Source organism: Triturus cristatus, chromosome 2_1 (assembly GCF_964204655.1).
Source record: "Triturus cristatus chromosome 2_1, aTriCri1.1, whole genome shotgun sequence".
Classification (NCBI taxonomy): domain Eukaryota; kingdom Metazoa; phylum Chordata; class Amphibia; order Caudata; family Salamandridae; genus Triturus; species Triturus cristatus.
Window position 1 is genome coordinate 428,042,784 of NC_140581.1, and position 25,271 is coordinate 428,068,054.

A 25,271-nucleotide genomic window follows, 5' to 3' on the forward strand; every position below is an offset into this window, starting at 1 on the left:
CGAATGAGCACCAAAAATGGAAACATCAATGCCAGCTTCAGACATGAGCCATATAACCCAGTGAGCCAATGTAGCTGGGGTAACAGGGCGAAAAGGCTTCTGCAAAGCAATCAATAGTTGACCATGCATATCTGAGCAGTACATACCTCATAATCCTTGACCCATTGAACAACGCAAAGGTTGGGATGATTAGGAAAGGAAGGAAAGGTAATCGAGGTAGTATTCGTTTTGGTACGTTTGGAAAGAAGAAATTTGACACCCTCAGGTGTAAAACTGGGACCTGCCAAGTCCAAAGCGCGAACATCAGACACCCTTTTGCAAGAAACAAGGCATAACAACATAGTCAGTTTGGCTGAAAGTTGTTTACGGGAAAGCAAAGAATTGGAAGGCCAGGCCTCCAAAAACTTCAAAACAATGGATACATTCCATAAAGACACGTACTTAGGGCATGGAGGTTTCGCCAGACGAATACCCTTAAGCAATTTGGCAATCAAAGGATGCTCACCCGCAGGTTTACCAGCAATATGAAGATGAGCCGCCGAAATGGCAGAACGAAAGTTGTTGACAGTGCGATAAGCCAAACCGGAGGAAGCAAGAGAGGCCATAAAATTAATGATCAGAGAGACATCCGCTGAAGTGGGATCAACTTCCCGTTGAACACACCAGTCACACCATCGTTTCCATGACCCTCTGTATCGTTTGTGAGTATTGGGAGACCAGGCTTCACTGATAAACTTGAAAGCGTCACGTGAAAGGCCTGGGACCGACCAGCGATCCCCGAAATTCACCACGCTAGCAGAAGGAGATTGCCTGATAGAATCAGGGGATGCGGATTGCCGAGAGGATCCGGCAAGAGATTCCACTTCTGGGGAAGGAGGAGCGGCACTGCACAACACATCTCCAGGAGAACCGGGAACCACGTCTGAACCCTCCACAGAGGAGCAATCAGAATTAAGTCTGCCTGATAACATTTTGTGCAAGCCAGGACCCTGGGAATCATCATGAACGGGGGAAAGGCGTAGCACAGAACCGACGGCCAAGTCTGTAGAAACGCATCCGTGGCCAGGGCTTTCGGATCCGGCCTCCAGCTTAAAAACAGAGGGAGTTGAGTGTTCAGGCGAGAGGCGAACAGGTCTAAGTGACACTGACCCCAGATCCGGAGGAGAGAACGGAAAATGCGAGGATGAAGCCGCCAGTCGCTGAAGTCCCGAAGGTGGCGTGAATTCCAGTCCGCAATGTGATTGTGGCGACCGGGAAGATATTCGGCAATAACAGTGATCTTCTGTTGCAGACAAAAGTGCCAAAAATCTTTGGCGATCTCCGCCAATATCCTGGATTTCGTTCCGCCTAACTTGTTGACATACCGGACCGCTAAAATATTGTCCATGCGGAGAAGGATGCAACAACTGTATCGAAGAGGAGAGAAACACCGGATCGCAAATGATCCCGCCAGGAGTTCCAGGCAATTTATAAGGAGACACAACTCCTGGGAGGACCACCGACCCCCCGTCGAGACAGGACCGCACCGGGCTCCCCAACCCCACAGACTGACATCGGACTCTATCAACACATTCGGAGATGAGCCAAACAGGGCTCGCCCATTCCAGGCATCCATGTGGTCTAGCCACCATTGCATCTCCCTCCTCGCTTCCTCTGAAAGAGGAATTAGATCGGAATAGCGAAGGCCTTTCTGGAGATGGCGGATCTTCAAACGTTGAAGTGCCCTGTAATGCAGAGGACCCTGGAAAATCGCCTGAATGGAGGAAGCCAACAGACCGACAACTCGTGCTAACGATCTCAATGACACAGTCTGTCTGGAAATAACCGAAGTCAATTCCCTCCTGATGTACCGAATCTTTTGGTTGGGTAAGAGAAGTTGACACGAAAGTGAATTGACCTGAAAGCCCAGAAAATCTATCACCTGCGATGGAATCAAGACTGATTTCTGAGGGTTCACCAGAAATCCCAAACATTGTAGGAGGTCGATAGACCACTCCAGATGTATCAAGACTTTGAGGGGACAGTCTGGCATGATTAGAATGTTATCTAGATATCTTATTAAACGAACACCCCGAGCGCGCAAACATTCCACGATGGGCCTCAGAAGTTTCGTGAAGCACCAAGGTGCTGACGAGAGGCCGAACGGGAGAACTTTGTACTCGTACCAATTCTCCTGCCAATGGAATTGCAGGAACCGACGATGTGGCTCAAAGATGGGAATCGACAAGTACGCATCTTTGAGGTCGAGGCGAACCATCCAATCCCCTTCGCGAAAAAGATCGCGCAACAGATTAATCTCCTCCATCTTGAAGTGTCTGTAAACGACACCTCCGTTGAATTCCTTCAGATTGAGAACTAGACGGGAACCGCCCCCTTTCTTCTGCACCAGAAAAACCGTGCTGAGGAACCCATGGGGATGGCGAACAGTTTGAATGATTGCCTCTTTTTCCAGGAGAGAGTCGATTTCTGCAGAAATGAACTCTTGGTCTTGAAGAGAGAAATACAGAGGACTGGGAGGGTGGGTTTCATTTTGGGGCTGATAAAACTCTATTTTGTAACCCTGAACAGTTTGCAGCACCCAAGCATCTTTGGAGATTAGACGCCAATTGTGCAAAAAAAATCGGATTCTGCCCCCCAGAACCACATCGGAAGCCGGAGTCAAGCTCACCTGAAGTGTTGGAATCCTGGTAGCCACTTTGATTTCCACCGGAACGTCCCTTTCTATATTGTCCTCTCCCTTTGCGAGAGGGATAGAAGTGGGAACGGGGGTTGTAGCCTGAATCTTGACCACCGCCTCTTTGGGACTGGAATCCCCTTTGGGAGTTTTGTTGAGAGCCAAGGCCGAACGAGCGTCCCCTATGTCGTCCGGCCTTGGCAAAAACCAGTCGAAGCGCTCGCCGCAGCGAAGCTTGAGCTTTATCAAGGCCACTGAAAGTTGCCACAAACTTCGTAAGTTCTTTCAAAAAAGACTGGCCGAACAACAGACCCTGAGCTACAGGACCGGACTCTGATGAGGAGAGCTCCGCTAATTTGGGATCTAGTTTAAGGAGAATAGAGCGGCGACGCTCACTAGAAATTGCGCAGTTGGCATTACCCAACTGGCAAACCCAAGATCTAAAATCTTCGTGAGAGGACCTAGCAAGTCCAGCAGCTTGTCCTGACAGGAGCGCCAGGATCTGTCAAGTCCCTTCTTGGGATCTTTGGCGTATTTTTTGAGGTAGGAGACCATCGTGGGATCAATCTCAGGAGTGTCCGCTAAATGGTTGGCGAGATCCGGACGTGGACATTCGGACCGAAGGCGGGCCCTGACATCCTTCTCAAAGGGTTGTCGAATGTGAGCCTGTACATACTCCGCCACAGCAGGGGAAGGAAGCCAGGAAGAGGAATGCGGATGAAAGATGTCCGAAGGTTCGAAAGTTAGTACGGGAGGATGTGTAGGAGCATCAACCTAATGCTCCCTACACGACTTCTTTCGCGGCGGAGGAACATCCTGATCAGTGGAAGCTGAGGAATGAGTACCATCTGTGTCCGTAAAATTGCCGGAGGATGCTGGAGCGCCCACCGAGGTCAAAGTGGAAGATTTATCCGAGGTTAGATGTTTGGCCAATTTTCAAAAATCCGACCTATGTGGATTAACTGGTGACTTAGAAGACGAATGTGAGAATGGCAACCAGCCCTGTTATTTGACATATTGAGTCAAATGACGTTTTAAGGGATTGATGGCACAAGCAAGTGCCTTATTAACTGAGTGTTGCACACCCTGGTCCAAAGCCTCGACCAAATCATGCTCAGAAAAGCCAGAGGCGTCCTCTTCATAATAGTAGTCATCTTCATCAAGATACTCATCCATAGTGACACAATAATGTGACAGTAATGCCCACAAGATGACAAGTTCAATAATGCCCAAGGCACAATGCAGGGGGAGTGAACGACCCCACAGCAAGCCAGCAGCACAGGTAGAACCTGCACACACTGCAAATAATTAAATGTGGAGGGACGGCTTGCTGCAAATTAGACACTCTAGGCAGAGCCTATGCTTCGTTGTACAGCCCAATGCAATTTAAATGAGCAAAAGGCGTAGATGGGGCTGAGAATACGTGGCTGTGGGCAAACGGTGTTAAAAACAACCTTCGTCAGCAAATCTCCGTGAGAAAACATGGAAAGAAAGCCTCAAAATGGCCACCGCGCATGCGCGGTAACGGCCGCCTCAGTAAACAGAAGAGGAGGTCGCGAGCACAGCGTGCGAGTCCTCCAGCCCCGGTCTCCCGCTCCACTAAAATAATCACAGACGCGGGCGCAAAGCGCCCGGACACAGGGAGGTGAACACATGCCCCCTACAACACGCTCACGCAGATCAGGGAGACATCCGCTGAACAGAAGCGGCGAAACATTGCACAAGCAGAAAAGCCAATACCTGCAAGGGGCGCGAGGGATAAAACGAGCACCAGCGCTAGAAATACAATCACGCACCTAAGCAACAAGGCAAAGAACAAGTAAGTAATATTAAAGAAGCACTTAACTGGCTGCGGAGCAGCAAAGAAAGAGGATGTTATACTATCTACTTGACCTTTTATACTGTGGTCTGTATGGTTGGTCACGTGTTACCCTGGTATTCATGGGTACTGTAGTTTCTTTTTATCTACTGTTTTTCTAATTGGCTGCTGAGCATTTCTAATAAAGAAATGAGAAAGCATAATCGGAGCCTCCTATCCTGACCTAGAATTAAGAGTCACAGACAGTAAATGTGCACTGAGCATGGTCAGCAGTCATGTACAGTAGGTGCAAGAAATAGAACTTTTACGTCTTAGAAATGCCCATATGATATTGGGCAGATGTCGCCACTGTCCAAAAACCCTTTGCTGATTCATGCGCACCTCCCCTATGCACCTTAATGGCCCACCGAAGAAGGTTTTTCCAGATCAAGAATCCTAGAGCTGGTCCTGGTTCCCGGAATCATTTTTGCACCATTTCATTCCAGCACTTGAACAGTCCCTTCTTTATTTCCCCGTTTAAACGCCACCTGGGTGCTCGTGAACCACCACGCGCCGCTCCATTGCATAACACGGGTTGGTGCGCAGATTTCGTAACGAAAATAACCTGCGGCAAAAAACCGTCACCCTGAGAAGAAAAACCCAATTACAAAGTGTCTTTATTAGATTACAGAAATTAAAATTGAATGGAAGTGTTATTAAAAAAATGACATATGTAGCGCAGCAGGTCAGAAACGAGAGCACATTGTGCAGAGAGTGCTTGTCAAACCATTCTTCGTCACGTTAACATAATAGTAACCGGAAGGGCAGGGATGTCTTTTGAACTCCGGGATGGTTAGCATCCTCGAGCCCTGTCACCGAGGCCCAGTCATCTGCCACCGTAGTTTGTTTTGAATTACCACAACTCGAGCTCTATTCACGCGCTGACCTTGTAAACTCTCTTATGAGAAAGGCAGAACTTTTTATTTTAAGGTGTCTGTGCGGCTGGGGATGGAGTAACGCTGACGTTTTAGGGGTGAGTTGGCAAATCCGGTGCAGGAATGAAAGAAGAATGCAGTTGGCAGGAAGTCCCTTTAAAAATAACGTGACAGCAGTAGAAAATATACATCCCCTATTGTAATCCACGCACCCCAAAGCCACGCCGCTTCACCTTATAGCTGGATTTACCACATTACTCGGGCACAGGCCAGAGTAGCTTCCGCAATCTTTAGGGAATGTGCTTTGATTGTCAGAGATCGCCACCTAGTGGTCACAACACCGTTATAAATAACATGTATGCCAAATGTCAAAACTGAGACGTTTTAAGACATCGACTCTTTATCGACTCTTAAAAATAAGTGTATTCCTTTAACACACAGAAGGGTTTCACCTTAATATAGCAGATTTTAGTGCATCCACAAAGCCAGTCAAGGTTGGTCCCAGTTTTTCTGATTTTATCTTTATGCAATTCACCCACAATGTAGCAGAAGTTTTTTTCCCCGCCCGTTCGCGGTATTTTCTGTGTGGTCGCGGCTCGCCAACTCACCCATGCGGTTGATCGCGGGCGCGGCCATCTTGTTTTCACTTGTCTCGCGGTGCATGATCGCGAGAAGAAAGGCGTGATCGCGCAACGAATGACGTTACTGCGGGCGCGAACTGTCGTGAGACAGCGCAAATGGCTACCAACAGTCCAACATCTCGTGGAGAACGCGACCGGATCGGGAAAACTTGTCGGCGAACACGGGGATTCAGGTAAGGCGATCGCGCGCACGCGAGAATGTATTATTTTACAGCGCGAGCAAGCAAAAAATTTCCGGTAAAATGCGGATTGCGGAAATTTTGACATTTTCGCGCTCTCCGCGGAACGTGAAAATGTCGAATTATCGCAATTTCCGTGAGCTGAACGGATTTTTAGCCCAGGCCTAGGCACCAACTTGGAGAAATGTTTTCATGTGTGGTGTACTGCATAGCAGACATTCAATGTGTAGAATGTCTAAGAATTGTCTAAGCAGGGGGTGTTGTACTGGAAGGGCGTGCTTCCAATACAAATCCTGTGCTAGAAAGCGCATGCAGATTTCTGCATGGTGCAAAGGTTACGCATGGCATTAGGTAGCCTGTTTGTGCGCCGGTGCGGGGATCAGGCCATTTTGAATAAGCATGGCTCTGGGCTGCTTTCTTCTCCTTGTGTAATGCAGTTTAGTAACTTTGGTTGCTTTGCTGTGTTGGGGTTAAAAAATTAAAATTCTACACCTTGGTGTACATGCCTGGCCTGCCCAGCCTTAACCTTTGCAGTCACAGACAGTTGGTGAAAAGTAACTTGAAAAAATATTTTTCTGTGTGATTTATCTCTCCTTACTTTACCTCCCCATCTCTGCCATAGGCCTCTCTTTTAACCTCTTAACCTCTTTCACTATCTCTTCTTCTGTGTGTACCTTAAATCTATATCTCTATTTCAGCTCTCTCTGCCTCACTTTTGTCTGCCTCGCATCTCTCAATCTACCTCACTCAACTTCGCCTCCCTTTACCTCTGTTTCTTGACCTTACCATTCTCTCTCGCTCTCAGTGCCTAGTTTCCTGTCATCCTTGACCCCCTCACTCCACCTCAACTCTCTCTCTCACCTCTCTCTCTCTCTCTGTACATCTCCATTCTTTCTCTATCTAACCTTCCTGTATCTTTCCTCCATCTTTTTTACTTGTCACACTACCTCATCTCTAGCTTTGCCCCACCATCTCTCCTCTTCATAGTCCAACGGTTCGTCTTTCACTAGCTAAGCTCTCAATTTGCATCCCAGTTATCTGTCTCGTCTCTATTGCTCTCCTTTCAGTAATACTACCTGTTTTCCCTTTCTTTCACCTCTCTAAATATCTTACTCCTTTTTGGCTAACTCAATTTACCTAAATCTAACCATTTTATTCTATCATCAACTTCATTCTTTTGCTTTTTCTCTTTCTCTCTTTCTTTATAGATCTCACTATTTCACCATCTTTCTCTCAGGACTCTCTACCTCTGTATAAACCCCACCTCTATTTATTTCATATGTCTCTAAATGTTCTTTTTTTACTCTACACCACATCATTCTTACTAATCTTTACCCCCGTCTCTAGCATTCTCCCTTCCCCACTTCTCTCTTTACCTGACCTCTTTCTCTATATTTCTCGTTTTGCTCTCTTTACCTTGCATCTTTTTGTTTTTCCTCAAGTCTGTCTATGTCTACCTCCAACTAGCTTTACCTCTCTCTAATTAACCTCTATTTCTACATGACCTCTCTCTCGCTCAACCCCTTTGGGTACTGTACTCCTCTACCTTTTTCTACGTTTCCTTCTTCCTATCTCCATCTCTCTCTTCAACACTCTGAACCTTCCTCCTTCTGCCACTCTTTATCTTTCCTTCTGGCTACCTCACTTTTCATCCTTTACTTTACTTCTCTCTCTACCTCCAATATCTTTCCACATCATCATTATATCTACTCCTCCTCCCTCTACTTTGTCCTTTGCTAAATTGTTCTCTTTATCTCAGTTTCTCTTCTGTATTGTTTCCCATAGTTTTCTCTTTTTCATCAGGTCCATATAAAGAGAACAAGAGAGAGCCAGCATGGGAAGGGAAATTAAAAGAAAGATATTAGATGTTTACAAATGGAATGGCGAAAATCCTCACAGCAGCACTTTGATCACAGTTACAGTAAGAATGTCAGTAGTGAAGGGGAGCACATTTGTGATTAAAAATATTCTGCAACTAAAGCTACAATTTCAAGCATTATGTGACTGTCTAATTTTAATATTATGCACTATTCCACTAAACATTTAACAAGCCATCCAAAGCCAGTGCTTAATTTGTAATATAGGAAGTGTCAGTGCTCAAAGTATTCTTTAGAAGCCGACTACCAAAGCTACATAGTTCTGATTTCCACCCTGTGCTGCTTCAATCCACAATCGGACACTCCCTCTCTCTTTATCTCACTCTTGACAGTTACTTTTCATCCCTGCTATCTCCCTTTATCGTTGTTTTTCTATCTTTCTCTTCTTTCTTCTTTCCCACTTGCATGTTTCTCTCTATAGTTTGTTTTCCTACAATGGGAGTAGCAGGCTGGTTAAACACCGAATTTCACAAAAAGTTGTTCAATCAGTTTTTTTGGTCCTATTTGGCCGTCGGACACCAGGCAACTTGAACTTTTGGCAGTTTTTGTGGGTCCCCATTTTGTAAAGGTAACTTTTGTTTTTGAATGTGTTCAAAAGCAGTCCGTGATGAAAGTACAACTCCATAGTTAAATAACAAAATGCCAAGAAAACAAGTAGTTCAAATTTCATTTCTCAGCATCGAAAAAGCATTCGACTCCTAACTACTTGAATAATCATGAATTAGTATTTTTCACTTGGTTTAAGGTCCAGTGCAATAGTTTTTAATACATATTGTCGGTATTGCCTAGTCGCATGTGGGTTATAAGAGTGCATTGATGGCCTTCATGGGGAATATTATCTAATACTGAATTCGATGCTGTAACGGTGGTATCTTTAGTCACTCGGAAGTTGTTATGGCTAGTCATGCCAAAGTGGTGCGATGCAAAAACTTTTTCTTTGGGGTTTCCATAGTGGGGCATGCGGCAGGAAGTGACGTACCTCTACTCAGACTGATCCAAAGTTATGATGTTCTCACATATGCAAATGACTGACGAGCTAACGTTCCAAGAAGAGTTCGGAGTGGGGAGTTAGTATCTTCCGGTGTGGACTTTCCTCTATGTCAGGTCAGCCAAGCTCCTGGGCGTCTGCAGGGGGGGAGGGGGGGCAAGGAGGGGCACCTGCCCCCCCCCCCCCCACCCGGAGAGCGCCCCTCCTTGCCCTCCCTGTAGACGCCCATGACGTCTTCAATCCCTCGTTCACCCCTCTTTTAAATCTCACGCCAACTCATCTCTCTCCTACCTCGACTTTAAACAGAGGCGCAACTAGAGTCAAATTTTGGGGGGTGGGGTGGGGGGGGGGCTAATTCATCCAGCCATATGCAGAGTGGAGATTCAGGGGCTCTAAGAAGGGGTGACAACACAACAAAGCCTCATTAACAAGTAAATGGTCTTTTAAAGACCTGTGTGAAGTACTCGGGTGCGGCTGTGTGTGTGCCTGGGAAGCTGTCTCAGCCGGGCTGACCCACACGAGGGGGGCGGGGGTGGCTGCTGAAGCCCTTTGAGCGCAAAGGGGCGTTGCGCACCTGACTTTAAACACTCTTGATGCCAAAATCTGTGAATGTGTTTGTTGCTAGTTTAGTCTCCGAAGGCAGCTTTGCTGGTGATAACAATTCAGGCACAAACTCTCATTTGCACCTGATACAGCATTATTATTTGGGTGCAGGCAATGGGGTATGTATTTGTACCCAATTACATGTGCCCTGAAATAAGGAATAACATGAGTAAACGTTTCCTGTGGCAAGTTTTGAATGTTATTACTCCTAGCGTATAGATTTGTACATCAAGTATCCTCCAGGTAGAACCCTTTGACAATTGCTTGAGCAAACACAATAGCAAACGGCATGTATGATCAGCTCATAATAGGAGTAAGAAAAAAATATATAACCAGTTGCCTCTCCACCCACCTCAGAATTAGGCCTGTAAGGTACTGTTTCCACTTAAACCCTCGGCGTAAGAACCAGACCAAACTAATGTAACTGTTTGTGTAATTGCGTATTTGTTGGGCAACCTGTCCTGGCACATATTGTTAATAGATGGTACAAAGCATTTACCACTTGCCTGTGAGCGTTATTTATTTGAGGTAAACCCTCGCCCTTCAGAGATTGGTGCACTTTAAAACGGGTGATTTACCACACACCTTTATAGTATATTGAGAATGACCTCATGTGGGGTAATACATGTGCTCAGTACAGTGCAGAACATGAGGGTGCTCCTGCCATATCCCGGGGCTGTTATTAAGCATGGTCCAGGATCCAGGGTGCCCTCCTTGGGGTAATGATGATTTTGGCCTGGCGTAATTTGCCAACACCATGACACATTCAGCTGCACCCGCCACTGACAGCTCTTTATTCTGAGCATCTGTGAGAATTTGGCCTGGTTTATGCTGTCCACTAGTTATAGTGGGCACCCTGTACCAGTCCAAACAACCCCTTATGGATGATAGGTTAAAGACAACCTTTATTGAAAGCTATCCTAGTGGCTAAGTCTTGAAGGAATGTAAAGCAGCTTGTTTTACCAGTCTATAATCTCTTCAATGACCAAATGAAAGGAGAACCACACCAGGTATATATAAAATATATGTATTTATTCTAAAACACACCCTCTAGTCTCTTTATGAAGCTAAAAGTCGAAGTACACAAGTTACAAGGCAAATATCAACAGTAAATAGCACAATATACAGTTAGCCCTAGGGGCGTACCATACACTAAAATAGTGGTATTAGAACCACGACTTGACTAGGCACAAGGTCTAGAGCCTGTAGAATCGCTGGGCCCCTTCAGAACCACCCAAAGTAGTGATACAGGGGACCCACGGGGGACGCGTGCAGTGTGGGAACACAGCCGCGAGCGCCGTTCGCTTCTATGGGGAAAGTCGCGGTTGGAATTTTAAAGTTTAAGGACACTTAGGAGATGACTGGGAGCAAACCCTTTTGGACTTAGAGGTGTCTAGGGCCAACACCCATGGGAGCACCAGAGTACTCGAGTTACCTAATCCAAGGGAACCGGGTGCATAGGTGTCAAATGGTGTCTGGTCGCGTCGTCATTTTCAATGGAAGCTGACGAGGAAGTGCTGCTGCCGGGAAGATGCGAAGTGTCTGAAGAGATCCAAGCCTGGATCGAAGATGAGAAGAACCTGAAAGCAGAGGGGACAGAGGCTGGTTCACTTGCCAGTGACCAGGGGCACGATAGTCGAATGCCCACCGATGTCGGGTGCTTAAGGTGAGTTGACGGGAAGCTTGACTCTTCAGCCGCAAGGACCAGGAGGCGTCCAGGTCAACCAGGAGCTGGATTCGAGCTGTCCCACAAAGGATGTCGAGTGCTGCAGCATCGGGGTCCGGATTGGACACACCAAGCCTTGGCAACAGCAACCCACGTAGAAAGAGAACAATGGCTTCGGTGAGGACCAGCAAGGTCCGAGGAACTCACCCAGCGAGGGCGAGTGGGGGCACGTCTGGAGCAACCAGAAAAGCCCAAGGAAAATCAGAGTTGCCTTCTCGGGGACCCACAAGTCGACGGACAGGGGATCGCAAAGGTACCTCGAGCTGAATCACAAAATGGCGGCCCACGGGTCACTCTGAATGGGTAGGCTAGCAATCTTCGGTGGATTTTCTGCTCGTGTCTGGGCTACAAGTAACCCAAAGCACAGCTTCGAGAGTCATCAGGAAGGTGATGCACTTGCAAATGTGCACGGAGTCCAGGGGTTCCGGTTCCACGTTACCCACGACAGCAACGGGTCTCAGCTTTGCTGGGTACTCAGGTAAGCCTCGGGGAAGTCTAGAAATTCACCTCTGGTGTTGCAAAGTCTTTGCCGTCCGGCGGGAGCTTCGGAGATGCAGACCGGACAGATGCGTCGTTGGTGCCTGCCAAGCAGGGGAGTTACTCCTCGACTCCAAGGGAGATTCTTCAGTCTTCTAGTCTTGAGTAGAAAGTCGAAGTTCCAGGATTCAGTTTCAGAGTTTCGTCCAGGGATATCTAAAGTTCTGGTTACAGAGGTTCCTTGCTTATACCTAAGGAAGGGGTTGGACTAACTCAGGGGACCCACCTATGAGAGGGTTTGGAAAGAGGGGTGGCTACTTCCTTTGTCCAGTTTCATGCCAGAGCTGGGGCTGGTAGCCCCTGCAACCGGTTTGAGCACTATGCACAGGGACACCAAATGTGCCCCCAGTGCAGGACTTCAAAGCACTCTGGGAGTGCTCCCGCCCAGCCCCAATACACATCAGCCTGTCTGGGAGGTGGTTACACCTCCCTGTGACAGGAAACCTATTGTCCAGGCCTCCCCTGCCGGAGTTTTGTTCAGCAGCAGGAGGGCAGACTTGTGTATGTGTCTGCAGCATCCATTTTGTGATGCCAGGGCTCTGTTAAGTTGGTATTGGCTATACCGGTGCTGTCATGTCTCTCCCTCTAGAAGGATGGGATCCTACTCCCACATCAGTTACTGGTGTGGGGGTAGGATTCCAAGGTTTTGACACCAAACACGACATGTTTCAGTGCAGCCATCCCAAAGTTAGCATTTACCGCAAGGTTATAATGCACTTAAGAGTATATGGTCAGGCTGCACCACAAACCGCATCAGAGAATAGACTCCGAACGCTGCAGAGGGGCTCTGCTCATGCAGGGGCTCCCTCTTACATGAAAACCAAGCACTGTGCCTTCAGAATTGATCAGGCCTGCCATAGGAGTGACTTGTAGGTTTATATGTGTGTGTATGGGTAGTGATACAGTTAACCTATATCACAGTAAGGGGTGCATGCACCACCTTACTCCGGCTTCAGTAGCAGTCCAGTGGTGTCATTCTGGAGGGCTTCCCAGGGGTGGCATAATACATGCTTCAGCCCCTGGTAGGCCTCTAGGGTACCTATGCCCTGGGTACATAGTATACCATATACTAGGGACTTAAAAGGGCACTCCAGAATCCAATCTGAAGGGTACCTAAGGTACCTTGAATTCATTTTAGAGAGGAAGCAGCTACGCTGGGGTCCTGAATAGCAGGGCCCCAGCCAGACTAAAGTTGAAAAACAGTGAAACATCAGCAACAAGTGGGGGTAACCATAAGAAGCAGATCCTACTCTCCTACAGCATCAACCTGCAGGCGGTGAAGGAGCTTTTTTTATTTTCACTTCCAGGTGGACCCAAAACAATGGACTACTTTAAATGGCCATCAGCCCTCCTTTTGTTCGAGTATCACCTGATGGAACCCCAAAACAAGGGCCTAATTTAAAGGTCCATCAGCACTCCTTTTGTTTGAGTATCACCATGGTGGGAACTACCTGGAGCGTAACACCTAAATGCTAAAGCAATCGAGGGAAACTAAGACGCACATCTTGTGATCTGTACAAGGAAAATTTGATTTGGAGGCAGGTTTTTGACGTTGTTAAACCTCTGTGTATAAGAGATGAGCACACACCGTAAGTATGTCAGATCTGGGCAATTACACAATTATGATTTTAAAAATGTTCAAATTTTTTTTTTTTAAATTGTTTCATAGCATTTCTCATCCCAGTGTAGGGTGTCAGAGTATGTTACATCACACGCACACGTTAAAAAAAAGACAATAAATCATAAGTGTTTAAATCAATCTACAGTATGTTACATAAAACAATGAGGATTACAAATTGTTAAGAGTGCCTGGTCGGGAGAAACACAAAGTCATGATTGAAAACCCCGTTAGACTTTCTTACTTCAGAATGACCTCTTTTGGCAATCTTGCTAACAGACAGATTTTGAAAATAACAAAAAGGTTCTAAACCCATGCCTTGACACTTGCATGTAGCTCCTTGATGCCAATCCATAGTTCTATGTGATATATTAGAATTATTGCAAGTTATGAACAGCAAGTAACAAGAGGATGTCAAAAGCAGTAACCCGCTACCTTGATACATAAAATACAAATTTTAATTTTGCATGATTCTTAACTGGGTGTAGACAAAACACAGATCTTTACATTAACCACCAGAGAGCTCTTACTTTATTAAAGAAAGAGATGGCTGTGGCACAACAACCCTATGGTGTATGAGATCATATGCAGCCTGCTTCCTGTCCCCCATGGCTCCTCCTGCGCCCCAGTGTTTCTTGTGCCCCACCTGGCACACATCATGTCGGAGGATGGTGATGACATTAACATTTTGCCACCCCCTGCAAAAATTTCTCCGGACGCCCATGGCCAAGCTCTCGTGACGCAAATGACCCACTGTAAACTGAATACATTTTTCTTACCTTTTTCTATTTACCATAAACTTACAGAGTGCCCCAGTGTTTAATAATATTTAAAAACTTGGTTTGGGGAGTGAGTGCTTAAAACATTTGACTGCTTTCCATATTACATTGATGATATCTGCATAGACTAGCACCACCTTCAGAGTAACTATCGATCTCAGTCAATGCTACCAAAAGAAGCAAGAATATTTTATAAGTCCTTTGCCTGCTTCTGCATGAAATATCATCACCTTGCAATGGTGTTATGGAAGTTTAAAGAAAGCACGAGCTAAAATCTGCAGCCACACTCCCACCACTCCGCTGCCCGGGCATCTCACCTGAAGACGTGCAAATAACACGAGTTGTGTTATGTTGTGGTGTGCTGTGTTATGTTGTGGTGCGATGTGTTATGTTATGTTTTCTTATGTTATGTTAGCTTGTGTTATGTTGTATGTTAACTTATGTTATCTTATGTTGATTTGTATTGTACTCTAATCACTCAAGAGTAACCAGGCGCTTGGGCGGCTGTTTAGGTTTGTGGTTGCAAGGTGCTGATATGAAGAACCTGGTCTTCAGCTTCTTGCATAACTCAAAAAGTGAGGAGGAGGCTCTGATGAGTTGAGGAAGGTCGTTCCATGTCTTAGGTGCAATGTGGGAGCATGAGTGACCTCCAGTTGTGCTTATGCAGGTGTGCATGAGTGAGGCAGAGCATAGGTGTCTGGTAGGTTGGTGACAGTGTATGCTGCTGTTCAGGTATTTTTGTCCTGTGTTGTGTAGGGATTTATATGTCTGTGTGAGAAGTTTACATTGGCTGTGCGTGTGAATGGGGAGCCAGTGAAGGTTCCTGAGGTACGGTGTGATGTGGGAGATTGTCGGAGTCTTGCGTCTGTGTTTTGGTTGGTCTGGAGTCTGTGTACGAGTTGTTTGGAGATTGCTTCAGTTGTTGCCATAGTCCAGCCTGCTGTTGATGAATGATTGCGTGATAGTTCTGAGGCAACCATTGGAAGATCTTTCGCAGCATGTGTAGGGTGTAGAAGCAGTAGGTGTACAGTGCGTGGACTTGATCCATCATCTTGAGCGTGTCATCTAGGATGATCCCTAGATTTCTTGCATGGTCTGTGGGTGTTGGTCCTAGCTCAAATGGCTGCCAGGTGGAATCCCATGGGGGAGGTCTTGTTGCCAAAGACCAGTACTTCCATCTTGTCAGAGTTGAGCTTCAGGCAGATGGTTTGCATCCATTCTTCCACCATGGTCATGCAGTTGGTGAAGTTGGTTCTGCTGGTGTTTGTCTTGTTGGTGAGCTGTGTCATGTATGTTGAAAACAGTGGGGCTGAGGAATGATCCCTGTGGGACACCACTTATCAGTTTCCTGGTCTCTGATGTGAAGGGTGCAAACCTGATCCTTTGGGTTCTTCCTGTGAGGAAGGAACACATCCATTCGGGAGCAGATCCTTGTATGGCAATCTCATGAAGTCTTCTGATGAGGTTGTTAGGATAGACAGTGTCGAAGTCGAGCAGGATGAGGGCCACTGTTTCTCCTTGGTCTAAGATGTTTCAAATGTTGTCGGTGGCTGTGATGAGTGCTGTTTCAGTGCTGTGGTTCTTTCTGAATCCTGACTGTGTGTTGTCTAGACTGTGAAGTTCGAGGTGTGTTGTGAGTTGCTTGCCAGGAGTCTTTCAGCCCCCAGAGGTCTTCTTTTAAAAGCTCTCACTGTCTCCATGGGGGTCGAATTGGTGACCTTGGGAGAAATTATACCAGATTTCAAACACCCAAGGAGCTAAGGCTTTTAGCCTAGAATCTGTAGATGCAGGGGTGCCCTATTGGGTGTTTTCTAAGGCTGCTTTGCAGGATGCGAAGAGTAGAAAAAATACTCATGCTCACAGTTTATAGAAAATTGACAAAGTTAAGAGTGAACCTTTGCATATATCAATGACAATGGCAGAGTTAACAGTGACACACTACGTTTCTTAATGAATGCCATTGTCAGATGGTACCATACTTAGTGGTTTTAATTGGGTTGCATTGATTTAATATGATCTATTTCTGCTTTTATTATGGTGGTGACAGCCTGACAAAGACAGTCTTTTGATAACTACACCCCAGTATAATCTGTCTAGTATGTGAAAGGGACGCTGAGGTTTTAGGGTCAGGGTTCGCTTGGGGTGTGAATTGTTAGTAGGGTGTCACCATGGGTATTCCTACCAGTCATCATGTATATATTTATAAAATTGTCCCACACATTCTACCCAAAATACACATTAAACTACTTTTCCTTTTTAAAGTAGCAAAACGGCTGGCCAGTGATTTATTGGGTGTCTGTTGTGTGCCTGTAGAGTTTAGTACTAGCCCACACTACATCCTTGCCTAGGCATTGGGCTGCTCTGCCTCACTACCTTGAGAGAGTCAAGTAGTTCCCAATAAGGGGAGATTTTGGATTTAATACTTGTGAAGAATCCACATCCCTCACAACTAATAACCTAATTTGTTACAAGTAGTGTAATCGGAAAGTAGTTACTTAATTTTCTCACCTAGCCCTGGACAAGCTATGGTCTCTGTTTTCCGAACACTGGCTTTAAATTAGTGACACATCTATTACTTAAAGCATATTTTAATACAAGGAAGCCTGCAATCCCTGTGTAAAGCCTGTGTCTAATTTCCTTATTACATTACAGTTGTGACAGCTACAGTTCCTAATGTAATAATGTTTTACTGTTGAGTACTGACGCCATATTGGTTCCTGCAGAGGCAGCAGCCAACGTGAAAGGCAGTTCACAGAGCATAGATACTGCTGAATGTAAACATTGAAAACTGGAACTGGCCTTTCCTCTTTCTCAAATGAAACTGTGGTTGTCAAAAAGAAAATATTTATGACATTTTTATGTTTTGTATGCTTTAGGATTTACAGTAAATATATATAGAAGCTCTCTATCTAGATGCTTTTCCACATTTTGAAATTCTGAACTGCAGAATTTTTATTGCAGCTTACATTACACAATGATTCTAATAATATTTTTTTGCAAAAAAGAACAGATTTTTTTCTGTTGTGTTTAATTTCACACAACAGATTCTGCTGGTTTTATTCTTCCTGTTTGCGACCACGCGATCTCTTTCATATGAAAGACCAAGATACCAAGGATGTAAGCAGTTTGTGGGACGGGTGATGGTGTGACCGTGCATTACTAGACATTAAATACCACATACCGTATATGATAAGGATCTTGCAAGTCACCCTGGAGTTCCATGACATCCGGTATTGTTTCTCTGTATGGTAACTAAACTCCTCAATACCCTTATGATATTCACCAGGGGATACTTTATTCCTCATATAAATCACATTACACCTCGGATAAGAAAGAGACACACTTTAAGGTGGTTCACCAATTGCACAGGCATAACTTTGCCACTAGGATAAAGCCTGTGTGTCTCTCCCTAGAGGTGCCAGAATCCGGTAGCTCCTCTTGGCACAGAGACGGAAGAAAATGACATCTTTTTTTGGCCTGTTCCGCCTCTAAATCAGAAGCACGACCCGTTCTGTATGTCCTTTCACAGGTACTTCCGGACCGTACATCACTGCGATGTATGGATTTCCTACCACTGACCTTGAGCCTGTAGTGCTGGAATCCACCCTCTTAGTCAGAGAGTTGGCCCTGCCATTCCATAGAACTTCATTCTTGATCTGTCTGTGACTTCTATTAAAAATGCCTATAGCGCGTGCTGTGCAATTTGCTGAGAAGGAGGTTTATTTCTGAAAGATAGAAAAGAAAACGTCCTCCTGTTTCCTGCTAAACAAGATCATAGACCAATGATTTATATTGGGCTTATGGGCTTAGGGCTGACCACCTTATTTGAAAACGTGTGCTTTTTGCCCTGTTGCGCGCCGGTCCTATCGTCTCTACACTTCTGGTTGGTTTTGTGCTATGCTATGAAGCATTGTCCAGCACCAACTGGTGTTGAAGCTCTGGACGGGCAAGGGCTGCTAAGTTTTATAGTGCATTATTTCAGAAACAGTGCAGTCGTAAGATGCCTTCAGAAAGTCACTAATACCTACGCGTCCCAGAAGGCATACTCTGCAACCTGATCTAGTGGAGAAGACGGAACGCATGAACTTCAACTAACTTGCGAAGGGCCTCACCCTCTTGTTGGGACATACAGATTCCATAATTTTCATGTATTAGATTAAAGATGACCCCGTTGTTCAACCCCAAATATTATTTGATTACTCACTTATACGTCCTATTTTCCAACCATGACAAATGTCCAATGTTTTGGCTGCGGAAGACCTCACCAAAGTTGGTGTGACAACTTGGCGACAGTGCCAGTTGGCATCTACGGGGGGAGGGGGGGTGGGGGGGCGGGGGGGTGCGTGCGTACAAAATAAAATAAAGATAAAAGCTTACCTGAATGCAACGTTCTCCACTCCGGTCCTCTTCTCACCACCAGAACTGGAAGCAGCAACTCCCTTGACCAATTAGGGAGCTGATGCAACATGAGAGCAGCGCCCTGATTGGAGGGAGTGGCCTCACTAGGCGCCCCACAGCCCTGTGGAGGCTTTGGCTTGCTCTAACCTAGCTGTCTTAAAACAGCTACATTAGAGCTGTTTAAAGTGTGCATCTGTGGCTGGCTGTCTCGAGACAGCTGGCCAAAAAGACATGCGCACTTCAAACAGTGCCATACCAGCGCACCCTCCTCCCTACCGAGTGACATGCTGCTGTCACTCTGCAGCAGCCCCGCCCCCATTCTAACGCTCTGTTTGGGACAGGGAAGAAAAACAAAATGGTAATAAATGAATATCTTATTGTTCATGGCTTTGGAGGGATTGTAAGTGGGGCAACCCTCCCCCGCTTCAACGGAGGAGCCGCCCCTGCTTGGCAAAGTAAGTAAAACCGACTTCCTTCAGGCGTACAACAATGTGCAAACAGAAGACCTCGATACAGATGGCAGTGTAAAAAGGATAAGTCCTCGGAAAGTCAACCCCAAACTACTGAAATCACTGAAGTTCTGTCATAATAGCACGCTAAGTATTACATACATGCCAAACAATATTGGACAACAATAAACATAACACATTTTTATTGTGATAGTCATTCTCTACAATGTGAAAATGTTTTCACTAGTTTCTTAACCAGGCACAAAATCCCTTGAAAATGAGGCACTGCTTAGCCGCGTGATTTGCCTGGCATCACACGGTGTGGTCAAGAAGAGAGATATGTTCGTTTGACCATTTAGGTATCACAGTATTTCCTGTTTGTCTCTTCAGACATACTTGTAAAAGCCTATTGCTTATCAGATGCTTTGTTTGGAAATGATTCATGCTCAACTTTGTCTCGTATTTAGAAAACCTCTTGAGCCCCCCTCCCCCGGCCCCCCTTCCCTTGCTCCCTATTTTTCGGTGGGAGCTCGGGCTCCCTCACTTCACTTACTAGAACCAGTTCATGTTGGCAGTTGATGCCCACCACTTTCAAAGTTCACCCGCCACCCCTGGTCTTCAGTGGCCTCTAACGGATTTTGGGGGCCCCTGGCAAGACAAATTGGGGAGGAGGGCTGCATGGTACAAATGTGAGGGTTTTTTTTACCCCTTTAAGCTAAATAAAGACCGCATAATGATAAAAAGTTGTAGCAGGGGTGAGAATGTGCCGTAACAGCCAGAGCTGCCAACTTTGGAACTGGTGAACCAGGTATGAGTCTAGGTGTCAGCTCAATAGCCTGTGGTTTTTTGGGCAAATCACTTAATCTCCACGTGCCAAAAAACACAAAAATGAAAGTATCCTTGTGTAATGCAGCTGGTGCTCATGTAAAGCACTTGAATACCTTCGAGTCGGGTTTGCGCTATCAAAAAAACTGCAAAAAATATAGTAGTAAATTTGATCTTAAACTTTCAGAGGTATACACAAAAACAGTTGCAATAACTTGCCTGGGACCCCAAATATCCTTAAGGTGACATTTGACAGAAAGACAGTCAGTGGTAGAGTAGACAGAGATGGTGAGATGATTTGAAAAAGAACAGAATAGATCGAGGTGAAATGGACGAGACGTTCTTTATCCCAGCGGGGCCCTTGGAGGGTGGGGCCCTGGGGAATTGCACATTTTCCTCATGCACTGAAACACGTCTCTGCTGGTGCAAACGTACCTTATTATTGTGCCAGGACTCAGGAGTGCCAAATTGAATCGCTTTACCTTGCACTTACATGAGTTCCCAAGACGGATAATGAACTTGCATGTGCATGAATGAGATGGTTTGAGTTGGCTTTTGGCAGCTGAGCAAGTATATATGTGCTTTTAAAATATGAATTGTATAGTTGAGTTGGACCTCATGATTGTCAATAATAAAACCCCCTGGCTTTGGTGAGGTTTTTGAATTGCTTGGTGGTGAATAGATGTGCTCTTGCGTTCAAGTTGATGAGCTTCATAAATGCAAGCTCACGTTATTTATAGTTCCAATAAGCTTGTTGTACGCCAGTGTTTGGGCTATATGGTCACCACTGGGCTTTATGGTTATCATCAGGCTATAGGATTACCACCATATTTAAGGCAGGTGTTTGAATAATGGGCTTAGCCCAGGCTCAACTCAAGGTCCTCTCAGACCATTGAACCAGAACAAACTGAACCTCAATGTGGCTTCTGCCTGCCACCCACTCCTTATTTTTTTTTTTTTTGCGGTTTTAAATAGCCCGAACGTGACTTGAAGGTATTGGAGAGCTTTACATGAGCACCAGCGTCTGCATTATAGATGGACATATTTATTTTTCAGGCACGGTAACATTAAGTGATTTGTCCACAATCACAGGATACTTGAGCCTCCCGCCAAGACTCGTACCTGGTTCCTTAGCTTGAAGGTCGGCCGATTTGGCTGTTACGCCACATCCTCTTTCACTCTCTAGCCTAATGTGCCTTGAATTAAAAACAAAGCGGTACAAAAGGGGGTGGTGATGGACGGAGCATCAGAACCAATCAAACACTCACACCCAGTCAACAGATCTGGGTTTGATCCATCACCGTTCTTTAGCCCACTCTGCCACCCCAGTTCAGACATGGCCATATGCAAATCAGTCTGACCCTGTGCCTCATGGGAACAGTCCAGCCCGAACTGCCAAGCCATGCCTTCCCTGGACCGGAAACAAGCTTCCTAGGACCGGTTTCTGGCATTTCAGCCGTCTTCAGCCAGGCTTGCTTGAATCCAGTGGCAAAGTGAGCAAGGGACTCACGTCTGAGCATACCCTGCCAACTTATGATGACGCCATAAGTTGGCAGGGTATGCTCAGACGTGAGTCCCTTGCTCACTTTGCCACTGGACTCAAGCAAGCCTGGCTGAAGACGGCTGAAATGCCAGAAACCGGTCCTAGGAAGCTTGTTTCCAGTCCAGGGAAGGCATGGCTTGGCAGTTCGGGCTGGACTGTTCCCACGAGGCACAGGGTCAGACTGATTTGCATATGGCCATGTCTGAACTGGGGTGGCAGAGTGGGCTAAAGAATGGTGATGGATCAAACCCAGATCTGTTGACTGGGTGTGAGTGTTTGATTGGTTCTGATGCTCCGCCCATCACCACCCCCTTTTGTACCGCTTTGTTCGCCATAAGTTGGCAGGGTATGCTCAGACGTGAGTCCCTTGCTCACTTTGCCTCTGGACTCAAGCAAGCCTGGCTGAAGACGGCTGACATGCCAGAAACCGGTCCTAGGAAGCTTGTTTCCGGTCCAGGGAAGGCATGGCTTGGCAGTTCGGGCTGGACTGTTCCCAGGAGGCACAGGGTCAGACTGATTTGCATATGGCCATGTCTGAACTGGGGTGGCAGAGTGGGCTAAAGAATGGTGATGGATCAAACCCAGATCTGTTGACTGGGTGTGAGTGTTTGATTGGTTCTGATGCTCCGTCCATCACCACCCCCTTTTGTACCGCTTTGAATTAAAAACAAAGCATTAATGTTTGATGCAAAAAAAGTGAGAGAAAGAGCTACTAATCTAGTGGCTGAATTGCACAAATGAACCAGATAAGCTAGGATCAATCCCAACTTCTCCACTGTAGCAAATCCTGTGGTCCTAAGCAGCCTTTTAATTTCACAGAGCCCCCTTTACTATCACATATGAGGGCACCGTCAAATTCCAGAGTTCAGGATGTGTGCTGTTCTTAAACCTCTTGTGTTTGATTTGGCAGAGTATAATATTGCTCCACATAGAAGAAGACTCCAAGCCACAACTGACTTGCCTCTCAGTTCTTTGGCTTAATTCTCATCCAATCTAAGCGGGGCAGGGGAACGGGAAAGTAATGTTACTAAGCCTATGGTCAAAAGCTATCACTTTTAACAAATACTTCTCAATGCAGTGATATAATCTGATTTACTAAAATATAACACAGCTTAATGAAATACATTTTAAACATTTTTTGAAGAAATTGTATCTTATTTTACAGGATGTTTGTTTCAGGATTTACATGTCAAGCACTCCCATGGCTCGACTCGTGGATGGGCTCTTAGAGCCAAGCCAGATCCCTAACTCTGCTCTGTTGGCTCGTCCGCCCCTTACCCTACAACTCTCAAGAGCAAGCACAATGGACGATCTGCTCCAGGCAAAGTAACCCTTTCCATCACGCCCCTCCACCCTGTCTACACGAGTATAATTTGTAAACTAGGCAAAGCATGTGTTAAGGTAATTCGCACATGACGGACACCATTCAGTCCTTCTCCGCTGAATGTTTCTACCCAAAAGTTTTGATTCTAATGGACTACCCTCCCTGGTTTCTCTGGACTGCCCTCTGGTTTGTGTGATAGAAATGTTCCTGCTCCTAAATAAATGCACATTCTAATTTAAAACTACAAATATAGCTCCTTTAATGTATAGTATGCCACAAGCATAGAGCAGGAATGCACCAAGAGGTGCTGCTGGTGACCAGAGTAAGCTGCTGGTTGTAGTCGATAAGATCCAGCCGGTGTTTTACGACAGACTAAGTGATTGGGAGCTGAGTTACAACCTAGACAAGTGGTTCTTATCCTGGGGTCTTGGCTTCGGTGGGGGTCCACAAAGTCTACTCTGGGAGGAGGGGAGTTGGGGGGGGGGGGGAGGCTACCTGCTTAGAAAATTAAATATTAGCAGGTTAATAAAGTGTATATAAATAAAGAAGCAAAAAGTAAACTTGAACGTTTTAAAACTTTTAGTAAATGTGAATGAGTTGGAAGTTGAGGGCTAAAAATTGTTAGTATCCCCAAATTGATTTGTAGGAGCAGTGCCAGTGCATCAAACCGAGTACAGTATGGACAAGGAGTGGCCTCAACTAAGTTTGAAAAAGCTCCTTGCCGTTAAAATGTTGACATTTGTTTATATAATTGTTTATGAATTAAATAAATGATTTCATAATTTGAATATTTGTTTGACGATTGCTTGTTTCTGTATTTTCTGTTCATTGTTTTGAGGTTCAAATCATCTTAAATGCTTGCATTGGGGGTTCCCCATCTTCCAGTAATGGATCAGTGAGAGTCCCAGATTCCATTAATGAGTCAGTGGGCGTCCCTGGGTTCCAGTAATGATTAAGAGGGGGTTCACAGAATTTAGATGGTTTAGAACCACTGATGTAGAAGATCCTTCTCCTGCAAATAGGTCTTTTATCACTCTAGTTCCATAGAAAGCCGTAGTGTGTGGCTATTTAATTGCTCTGCAGCCTGTAATTTGAAGATAGTTTTCTGTTAGAACGTTACATATATACATGGCCCAGACCTGGATTGGCTTCATTAACCATATCTCTGTTTCTTCACAGCTTGATATTATGCTATCCCCTCCATCGATGCAAGTACGGAAAACGAGCAATCCTGAAATTTTGTCTGCAAAATCATTAAACCTTAAAAGGCAGCTGAGTGAAGATGGACGGCAGTTCCGGAGAGGCAGCCTTGGTGGAGCTCTTACTGGTAAGCTGGAGAAATAGAGAGACTTACAGCTTGGAATGTAATCCGCCATCCCAGTGCATGAAATGGATAGAGAGAAGTGGAGGTACTCGCTATCCTGAAGTACCTGCTTTTTTCCTGTACTAGTACTAGTAGTACTTGTACTTTCCTATTGGTGGTACTGCTCCCCTGCAATAAGCGCTTTTACACTATCCCTCCCATGGGTATCAATGCCACCCTGAGCGGAAGTGCTAGTAATCTCTCTTAAGCAGTAATACATCCCTCTTGAGAAGCACTAGTACTGTCCCATTGGTAGTAATGCATCCCTGATTGCAAGCAATAGTGCTCTCCCATAGGTAATAATGCATCCCTGCTGAGAAGTGCTAGTACTTGCTCTTGGGTAGCAATGCATACCTGCTGAGAAGTGCTCGTACTCTTCCATTGGTAGTAATGCACTGGTACTCACTCACTGGTATTAATGCATCCCTGCTGAGAAGTGCTCGTACTCTTCCATTGGTAGTAATGCACTGGTACTCACTCACTGGTATTAATGCATCCCTGCTGAGAAGCGCTTGGAGTCTCTGTTCGGTAGTAATGCATCCCTGCTGAGAAGTGCTAGTACTCTCTCATTGGTAGTAATGTATCCCAGCTTGGATGGGATAATACTCCCCCACTGGTACTAATGCACCCCTGTTGAGAGCACTAGTACTCTCCCATTGGTAGTAATGCATCCTTGCTTAGAAGCGCTAGTACTCTCCCGCAGGTAATAATACATCCCTGCTGAGAAGCGCTGGTACTCTCTCATTAGTATTAATGAATCCCTGCCGAGAAGTGCTAGTACTGTCTCATTGGTAGTAATTTATCCCTGCTTGGCCAAGATAGTACTACCCCATTGGTACTAATTCACCCCTGTTGAGAGCACTATTACTCTGCCATTGGTAGTAATGCATCCCTGCTTAGAAGTGCTGGTACTTTCCCATTTGTTAGTAATGTATCCCTGCTGAGAAGTGCTGGTATTCTCCCATTTGTAGCAATGCATCCCTGTTGAGAAGTGCTGGTACTCTCTCATTCGTA

General features: G+C 45.7%; 1 protein-coding gene across 5 annotated transcripts in view; it reads left to right on the plus strand.

Moving 5' to 3' along the window:
• The window catches only part of MAST4 (microtubule associated serine/threonine kinase family member 4), a 1,731,733-nt gene that overhangs the window by 511,623 nt on the left and 1,194,839 nt on the right, over positions 1-25,271 (plus strand). For all 5 annotated transcript variants that reach the window (XM_085631988.1, XM_085631996.1, XM_085632003.1 and 2 more), the window contains exon 2: positions 24,074-24,221. In XM_085631988.1, coding sequence (XP_085488114.1) covers positions 24,074-24,221 — 148 coding nt within the window. The remainder of the gene's footprint in view (positions 1-24,073; positions 24,222-25,271) is intronic.